At 46.3% G+C, this 9,995-nt stretch overlaps 1 protein-coding gene across 1 annotated transcript; it reads right to left on the reverse strand.

The window, feature by feature from the left end:
- Positions 1-439: 439 nt before the first annotated feature.
- LOC129505086 (calcitonin receptor-stimulating peptide 2) lies at positions 440-4,109 on the reverse strand. The gene is made up of 5 exons (XM_055318022.1): positions 4,005-4,109; positions 3,662-3,754; positions 3,264-3,401; positions 1,053-1,237; positions 440-485 (listed from the first exon to the last, which is right to left on the reverse strand). Exons 2-4 carry the CDS (start codon positions 3,745-3,747, stop codon positions 1,078-1,080), a joined length of 384 nt encoding a protein of 127 aa, XP_055173997.1. The 5' UTR covers positions 3,748-3,754; positions 4,005-4,109; the 3' UTR covers positions 440-485; positions 1,053-1,077.
- Positions 4,110-9,995: the final 5,886 nt, after the last annotated feature.

Consider the following 9,995-nt stretch of genomic DNA (forward strand, 5'->3'; position numbering starts at 1 on the left):
CCTTCACAGGTCTTTAGGCTTTCCTGGGAAAAACACCACAAATAGCAGTAGGGACTCCTTTTAAGTGGATCGAAACCCTTTCTTATCTTGATGAAGTTCACCAGTGACAACATTTCTTCAAACAGTTTCGTGCAGGCACAGCATGGATCATGGGCCCCCCAGACACCCACCAGGCAGCTTTCCACATCCCCCCTCCCCAAGATTTACCAGGATTGCCAACATCTGTAGGTTGGCTGACAGGGCCCATCTTTGCTACCAGATAAGCCAATGAGACGGGCTGTTGTATTTATCAAACAATCAAATACAAAAAGATTTCACACCAGGCAATTGCAATGATTTTATTCTCTTTATTTAGTTTTACTTTATTTCAAACAAGACACAATGTTTTAATAGTAAGCATGCATATGTATGTGTCTTCCATGCTCTGCATTCTATAAGTTGTTTTCATTATAAGTTAAGAGAAGTAGAGTTCGCTTCATGGTGACCTGGAAAAAAAAATCACAGCCAGAATTTAGTAACTTATTAATTGTGAAAATATGGACATCTGTTATCTCGTTGACTGTTCGTAACAATACCAGCAATTGGTACTATTGTTGCCCTTGATTCACAGATGGGGGAACTCACTCGAATACAGCATCTGGGCAGGGGGCATACAGCTAATAGAAGGCAAACTCAGTTCTTGATCCCAAGAGTATGCTCTGAAATCAGGGGTACCTGACAGTATAGTGTTTACACCCAGAGGATGTCATTACCTTTCAAAGGATAGAATGATCACTTGTAACTGCAGGGGACAGTCACTGAAATCTACAGATCTGTCTTTTCTGGCAGATGATCTCACTGTCACAGGGAAATACTGGAAACTTGGAGGGGAAAGAACCCAGATTCTAGGAGTTTCAGGTCCTGGGACTGCCTGTTCTCTCCCCAGACACTGGAGTGGGCATATTCCCTGTGGATTTTTCTACTCGGTTGGCCCACAGAGGGTTACAGTGTGGACTGCACCCCTGCAATTCCCAGCTTTCCATCCTCCCATCTGACAGTACAAGGGCAATCACCTTCTTCCTGGGGTCATGTCACTGTTCAGGCTGCAAGCTCCTTGTGCTGGTGCCCAAAGGCTTCAGGGTCCACATCGGTGGGCATGAAGGTGTTTTTCACCATGCGCTCAGCTCTGGCCAGCCAGCCTTCCAGACGGTTGGTCACACAGGGGCCATCCTTGCAGGAGCTCTTCTGGGCAGTGAGGCTGATTTGTAGGATGGAAGAAAGGGGCCCATCAGTGAGAGGCTGTCAAAGAGAGATCCTATCTGCCCCCTGGGATAGTCATGGTAAAATTATTGCTCTGAGAGGCACCAGTTAACCTCACATTTTCCCTAAACAGAACTATCACTGCAGAAATACATAGGCTGCTGGGGGAAAGGCCATGATCACTCCCATACACATTCCCAGAGGTGTCAGCACCCCCAAAGTGGCCCTCGGTGAGTGGGCACAGAACTCAGAGCTGTAACAGCCTATCATTCCTGTATAAATAAACTAAAATTCAAGCAAGGCTTATGACACAGAGAGAATTATGGCCCCACACTGACCCCAACACAAGGATTGTCTAGAAGTGACACCGCACTCAAAGGCACCCAATATCCCTTCTTAGAAATACAAAAATTCCCGAGACTCACCTGGAAGATGAAGAGACTTTAGAGCCTTGAGTCCCAGAGGTGCTTACCTGCTCCTTACTGCTCCTGTTCCCCCACTTGAGGTTGGCCACAGGGACTGCGCACTGTGCCCCAGATCCAGCTACCACTGGGCTAAGGCTACTCCTAAGCACAGGTCTCTGAAACCCTGAATCCTGTGGTGTGGCCATAGCAATAACCACCACCACTCATGCCTTCTTATAAATATTCTTTTATTCCCCAATGACCAACACATTCGCAAGCAGTACAGAGAGGGCTGCGATTCCTCAGGGGGAGTCACAGGGGTCCCCCACCTCCAGCCCCACTTCTCATCTCTTCCTGGGTGATTCTCTTCTGGCCTGAACATCTTGCTTTCCTCCCATCTGAGGGTCCAGACATCCACTGCCACAAAGAAAGCCACTGATACCAGCAACCAGAGAGGACCACACATATCAGAATATAGGAAGAAAGAAATTAGAAAGCAGAGGGAGGGGATTAGTAGGCATCCTGGATCATGCCAATGTGAGGGCAGTGGTCTCTCTCCAAGCTGCTGGCTAGAACCCTTTTCTTGACAGGTGCTCCGACCCCAATTGCAGTCTGAGGGAACGTGTGAAACTTGTTGAGGTCCTGTGTGTATGTGCCCAGCACACAGGTACTGAGATTACTGCACCGCTTAGCTCTAAGGAAACGGGGCTGCAGGGAAAAGACATGCCAAGTGGTACCAAGCACCAGATCTGCCCCCTGTGGCTATTGCACAGAAGGCTGGACCAGGGAGGGTCACTTTGAGTGGTAGCTGTAGGGGCAGGCAGGAGAGCAGCTCATATATCCTCCATTAGGAGAACCTAGAATTTGCCGAGCCAGGGCAGTTGGGGAAGGACTGTAGTGGGGGAAAGGTGGCCTTTTCTGACTTTCCACATGCTGCAATGCATCAGTTCTTCATGCAGTGTAGTGAGATCCTTGCAGTAGCTGCATGTGCATCACACACCTGTGACCCGGCAGTGCTAGGACCAAGTCAGGGGCTGGAGCATGCTCCAAGCTCAGGGGACCCTGGGAGGTAACGTTGGGGAAGGGTCTGGCCCCAGGACAACATGTGCGTCTCTACAATTCCTACACATCCAAGGACCCCAGACCTACTTTGGACACTGCTCTACTTGACCCCACCCTCTGCACGGCCTTTGGCTTCACCTTACAAATGTGTAATGAAGTAGGAGAGGAGGCCATGTGCCGGTTTACAAGAAACCATATTTCTACAGTTTCCTGAGCTATATGGGATCCATCTGCTGGCTTCACACTTACCAGTCCTAACTCCTCCAATGCTGGAAGCACCCCCAGTACTGCCAGCCCGATTTCCAGAGTGGGGGACTTCATACCTTCCCCAACTGCTTTCAGAAAGGGATCTTTTTACGTGTGCTCTAACCATAGTCTCTCTGTGTGACCTGTAGTTTCAGTGGAGACTGAGATAAGCTGGACCCCAGGCTGAGGTGAACAGGGGCAGCGTGCTGGCCTCCTGTTCTGCTGTGTTCTCTCTCTTTTCTTGGCATATGCCTTCCTGGGCATGTCAGGAGGGAGGGGATGCCCTGCGCTGAACAGGGTGGTGAGCCTCACCTGGAGCCCTCAGTCTCCTGCTCCTGCTGCAGCTCACGAGCCTTCATCTGCACATAGTCCTTCACCACTGCAGTCAGTAGGACGCATATTTCATCCTCAGTGAGCGTAGCAGATTCCAGTGGGTTCTCTAAGGCAGACCTACAGAGACAAGCAAGCAAAGCACAAGCACAATGGAGGTTCTGAGCCCCTGTCTGCCACTTCTCCTGGATAAGTAGTCAGGCTTCCTGCTTTTTGTGAGTCCTCTGAGGATTTGGTCACCCCAAATCCTAGTGGAAAGGGCATGAGTCCCATGTCCATTTTCCCCTGAGAGCTGGGGGCTAAATTTTTACCACAAGAGAGACAGAACTGTTTGGTGTTAAGAGTTAGATGGGAGTGCATTCCCAGCAGAACTCTCTTACCTGAATGGTGCAGCCTGTAAGATGCCTGCTTGATACATGACCAGGAGACCAATAGCCAGAAACGGGGACAACTTCCAGAATCCCATGATGCCTCTGAAAGAGAACAGTGATGGCATAACCTACAGTTCAAACGTCCATAGGCCATGAGACTATCCAGTGTTACCTGGGGCAGGATCCTGGGATGAACTGCAGAGTAACAGAGATTTTGTGATGAGGAGACACAGACAGTAGTGCACAGACACTTTAAGACACGCAGGGAGAGCAGCCACAAGAAAAACAAAAGCAGAAGAGGGAGAGAAGCAGGAGAGAGAATCACACAACCAAGCAGGAATCTCGGGATTACCTGTCTGCAGGCAGCCGGTGACTCGGAGCACAGGCGGCGGCAGCTGTGGCAGTGTTGGCGTCTGATGTCAGGCGATGGCACTGTGGATGTGGCAGGGACCCTTGAGCTGAGCAGTGGCTCTGCTGCCTCCCAGCACCAGCAGCTGCTCTTATTCCCGCCGCTCTGGGTCTGGGCGGGGGTCCAGGAGCTCTGAGCAACCAATGAGGAGACAGATCGCAGTACCTGATGGTTTGTGTCACCCATTTGCGTCTATAACCTAGAACACTCAGCAGGACCATCCCACTTGTTTTTGCATTAAGGTCATTGATGGGGGTGGATGGAGGGAGAGGGATAGGGGGTAGGGGGGAACCAAGGAAAAACAGCCTTAATATGAACAGGAAGTTGAGGGCAGTTGATGTCATGGTTAATTTCTGTTGGGTTTTGAACGTGTGCCCCCCTCCATCCCCAGCAGTTCAGTCTTCTAGGGCAAGATTCCGGAGGCAGGGAATCCTGGCTCCCCAAGTCTGACCCTGATCCCCTCCTCAGTGAAGCTTGGGGGGTTAACAACCTGTAGCAGCAGCAGCAGCAATAATTCTGGACAAAAGCGGGGTGTCTGATTCCCGCATCTGGAATCACTCACAGAGGGGCAGAGTTAATGGGAAGCAAGAGATGGAAATGACCGCAAGAACGTTATCAGAACTGAATACGCTGTGCTAATTTCAAGCAAAAGATCAAGAGTCCTGACGTGCTGCCCACAGGACTTAGAGTCCCGAGAAAAAGCTCCCTGCTGTTCCCAGGATCTCTGGGTCTGAGCGCAGCCCACGAGCGCAGCCTCTACACGGACGCCCCAGGCGGCAACCGTGGCCGCGGCGGCAAGTGAGCTCTGGCAGGCACGGTGGGTGGGAGGCCGCCTCGCGGAGCTGTGCCGCGCTGGCCGGGAGCGCAGTTAGGTGGTTCTCCCAGGCAGAGCAGAAATATCGCCCGGGTCCGGCGAACGGGATCCGTCCAACCGCGCACCCCTCTCTTCAGTCCCCAGTGGAGTCTTTGCATTTCATAGGACACACCTACTTTGTGCTACATCTTAGCACATTTTAAATATCTGTGTGGATCACTCTGAGACAGGCAAACCTTGAAAATTATCTGAGCTTTTCATGGGGTTGCATCCACAGACAAGAGCATGATGATTATCTGCTCTCATCATACTTACACTAGCTCTCAATGTTAAGTATCTTCCCTAAACGGCAATTATGCAGCATTGGACCCTCTCTCCAGGACACCCCAAATGGAGGGATTTAGGACCCGACCCCTGATCCTTTCACTCCCAATTTTGCCTAGAAAGTCTGCGGTCCCCACTTGCTGCCCTCAACGTGTAGAGTGCTAGAAAGAAGCTTCTCACTGTTGCCAGGATCTCGGAGTCTGAGCACGCAGTGCACAACCCTCAGCCTATACACAGTATCCCAGCAGGAACGAAGCGTGGCCATAGCTGCCGTGTTCAGAGCCCCCGGCTGCCAATCTCTCCGCCCACAGGGCGAGCTGAGAACCGGGTTGGTTGGGCTGCATCACGGGGCTGTAGGTGGTAAGCAGAGACCCCAGGCTGGCAGGAAATAGCCCCGTGGGACGCTTGGGTTGCTCAGCGGTTGAGCGCTTCCCTTCCGCCCAGGGCGTGATCCTGAAATCCCGGGATCTAGCGCTGCATTGAGCCCCCCATTGAGCCCCGCATTGAGCCCTGCATCGGGCTCCCTGAATGGAGCCTGCTTCTCCCTCTGCCTATGTCTCTGCCTCTCTCTGTGTGTCTCTCTCATGAATAAATAAATAAAATCTTAAAAAAAGAAAAAGTAAAAGAAGCCCCGAATGTGCCTTGAGTGACTCCAACCGCGGTCCCCAAAAGCTTCGGCTCTAGGACATACCTACCCTGTGCTACATCGCTTCTAGGCATGTGGACTCTGCTTAGGAACACGCTGCCTCTCAGATGTCTTTATTCAGCATTCTTCTTTTTAACTCTTGGGAGGGCATAAAAACTCCGGGTCTGGAGAACTCTGGGCAGGGGGTATGGGAAACAAAGGCAAAAATTGACTATTAGAACTTTATCAAAAGAAAAATCTTATGCACAGTAAGGGAAACAATCTGCAAAACTAAAAGATAACCTACTGAATGGAGGAAATATTTGCAAATGATATATCCAGTAGAGGGTTAGTATCCAAAATATATAAAGAACTTGTACAATTCAACACCAAAAAGTACAGAATCCCATTCAAAAATGGGCAGGAGACACGAAAAGACATTTTTTTTATTATTTATTTATGATAGTCACAGAGAGAGAGTGAGAGGCAGAGACATAGGCAGAGGGAGAAGCAGGCTCCATGCACCAGGAGCCTGATGTGGGATTCGATCCTGGGTCTCCAGGATCACACCCTGGGCCAAAGGCAGGCGCCAAACCACTGCGCCACCCAGGGATCCTTTTTTTTTTTTTTTTTATGATAGTCACAGAGAGAGTGAGAGAGGCAGAGACATAGGCAGAGGGAGAAGCAGGCTCCATGCACCGGGAGCCTGACGCGAAAAGACATTTCTCCAAAGAAGACATACACGTGGCCACAGAAATGCCAAAATATGCCCAACATAGTTACTCCCCAAAGAAATACAGTCAAAATCACATTGAGATATCACTTGACACCTGTTGCAATGGCTAAAGTCAAAAACAGAAAACACAACAAATGTTAATCAGATTGTGGTGAAAAAGGAAAACTCATGTACTGTTGGTGGGAATGCAAATTGCTACAGCCCCTGTGGAAGACAGTATGGAGGTTCCTTAAAATATTGGAAATATAACTGCCACGTGATCCAGTAATTCCACTACTCGGTGTTTACTCAAGGGATATGAGATACTCATTAAAAAGATAAATGCACCCCTATATTTATTGCAGCATTAATTACAATAGCCAAATATGGAGGCAACCCAAGTGTCCACTGGAAGATTAATGGAGATAGAAGATGCAGTATATATACAGTGGACTAGAGTCAGCCATAAAAAAGAATGAAATCTTGCCATTTACAACAACATGGATGGATATAGTGGGCATAATGCTAAATGAAAGAAGTCAGAGAAGGATAAATACTATACAGTTTCACGGATTTTGTAATTTAATAATCAAAGAAAACAAAGAAAAAATGCACAAAGTAAAAATGTACTCTAAAACATAGAGGACAAAGTGGTGGTTGCCAGAGGGGAGGTGGGTGGGGGGATGGTAAATAGGTTCTTATCGTGATGAGTAATGAATTATCGATTCACCACATGTACCCTTAAACTAATACATGATATGTAAACTGTATGTTATTATACTGGAATTTTTAAGTAGTAGTAAAATGTTTAAAATAAAATAAAATGGGGGTGCCTGGGTGGCTCTGTTGCTTAATCATGGGGCTCTTGACATTGCCTCAGGTCAAGATGTTAGGGTCCTGAGACCAATCCCCATTGCACTCTGCGCCAAGCATGGAGCCTGCTTAAGATTCTCTCCTCCCTCTGCTCCTACCCACCCCCGCTCTCTTTCTCTCTCTAAAGATAAAGATAAATAAATAGTAATTTGTCTATTTGGCCCTTAATTTTATGACCTTACTCATGATATTATACCAGGAAATCAGGGTAAGTTGAAAACAATCTTGTTTGGAAACACAATTTTATGGCAAGCTGGTAAACTCTCACTCGTAACATGTATCTCCATTATTTTACATTACATCCCCTCAGTTTTTCTTTTAAATAGTTGGAGAATATTTATTCTATTTTTTAAATTAATTTTTATTTAAATTCAGTAATTAACATATAATGTATATTAGATTCAGAATTATTGTCAGTGATTCATCACTTTCATATAATACTCACTGCTCATTACATCATTGCCCTCCTTAAAGTCCATCACCCAGTTACTCCTTCAACCAAACCCCACCCTCCAGCAACCCTCAGGTTCCTGTGGTTTAGAGTCTCTTAGGTTTCATCTCCGTCTCTGGTTTTGTACTGTTTTATTTTTTCCTCTCTTCCCCTATGATCCTCTGTTTTGTTGCTTAAATTCCACATAGGAGTGAGTCCATATAATTGTCTTTCTCTGATTGAGTTACTTCACTTAGCATAATGTCCTCTATATAATTCCCTCCACATCACTGCAAATGGAAAGATTTCCTTTTTGATGTCTGAATAGTTTTCCATTATATATAGACCCTACATCTTCTTTATCCATTCATCCGTCCAAGGATATTTGGGCTCTTTCCATAGTTTGGCTATTGTGGACATTGCTACTGTGAACATTGGGGTGCAGGTGTCTCGTCATTTCACTGTATCTGTATCTTTGGGGTAAATACCCAGTAGTGCAATTCTAGGTCGTAGAGGAGCTCTATTTTTAACTTTTCAAGGAATGTCCACACTGTTTTCCAGAGTGGCTGCACCAGCTTTATTCCCTAAAAGCAGTGCGAAAGGGCCCCCATCTCTCCATATCCTCACCAACATTTGTTGTTTCCTGGCTTGTTAATTTTAGCCTCTCTGAATGGTGTGACATGGTAACTCATTGTGGATTTGATTCGTATTTCCCTCATGCTAAGTGATGTGGATATTTTTTTCATGCGTCTGGTTGATCACTTGTATATCTTCTTTGGAGAAACGTCTGCTCATATCTTCTGTCCATTTCTTGATTGGATTATTTGCTCTTTGGCTGTTGAGTTTGATGAGTTCTTTAAAGATTTTGGATACTAGCCTTTTGTCTGATAAGACATTTGCAAATATCTTCTCCCATTCTGTCGGTTGTCTTTTGCTTCTGTCAGCTGTTTCCTTTGCTGTGCAAAAGCCTTTTATCTTGATGAACTCATGAACTCCCAATAGTTCATTTTTGCCTGTTTCCCTTGCCTTTAGAGACATGTCTAGTAAGAAGTTGAAGTGGCTGAGGTCACAAAGGTTGCTGCCTATGTTCTTCTCTAGGATTTTGATGGATTCCCACCTCACATTCGGTCCTTCATCCATTTTGAGTCTATTTGTAAGTATGGTGTGAGGATATGGTCCAGTATCATTCTTCTTCATGTGGCTGTCCAATTTTCCCAAAACCATTTGTTGAAGAGGTTGTCTTTTTTCCATTGGATATATCTTCCTGCTTTGTTGAAGATCAGTTGACCATAGAGTTGAGAGTCCATTTCTGCGTTCACTATTCCGTTCCATTGATTTATGTGACTGTTTCTGTGGCAGTACCATACTGTCCTGATGACTACAGGCCAGAAAGGGCTGGCATTATATATTCAGGGTGCTAAATGAGAAAACATGCAGCCAAGAATATTTTATCCAGCTAGGATGTCATTCATGATAGAAGGAGAGATAAAAAGCTTCCAGGACAGACAGGAACTCAAAGAATTTGTGACCTCTAAAACAGCCCTGCAAGAAATATTGAAGGGGATCCTTTAAGTGAAGAGACAGCCCAAAAGTAACATACACCAGAAAGGAACAGACATGGTTCTTCTTTTGAAACCAAGACTTTATAGGTAATACAATGGCACTAAATTCATATCTCTCTATAGTTACTCTGAAGGTAAATGGGCTAAATGCCCCAATCAAAAGAAGAGGGTATCAGTTTGGACAAAAAAGAAAGACTCATTGAGAGACTGTCTGCAGGAGACTTGTTTTAGACACAAAACCACCTCCACATTGAAGGTGAGGAGGTGGGAAACCACAGAGCATGCTATGGACATCAAAAGAAAGCTCGGGTAGCAATCCTCATATTCAACAAATTAGATTTTTAAACCAAAGACTGCTATAAGCACTGAGAAAAGACACTATATCATAATTAAAGGGTCTATCCCACAAGAAGCTCACAACCGGGAAACAATTATAAGAACATATTATGAGCAATGAAATGCCAACAAATTAGGAAATCTGGAAGAAATGAATGCAATCAAGATATGTATCAATTACCAAAACAGAAACAGGATAAAGAGAGAAGCTGAACAGACCCATAACCAGCAAGGACATTGAAGCAGTCATCAAAA

Source organism: Nyctereutes procyonoides, unplaced genomic scaffold (assembly GCF_905146905.1).
Source record: "Nyctereutes procyonoides isolate TBG_1078 unplaced genomic scaffold, NYPRO_anot_genome, whole genome shotgun sequence".
Lineage (NCBI taxonomy): Eukaryota > Metazoa > Chordata > Mammalia > Carnivora > Canidae > Nyctereutes > Nyctereutes procyonoides.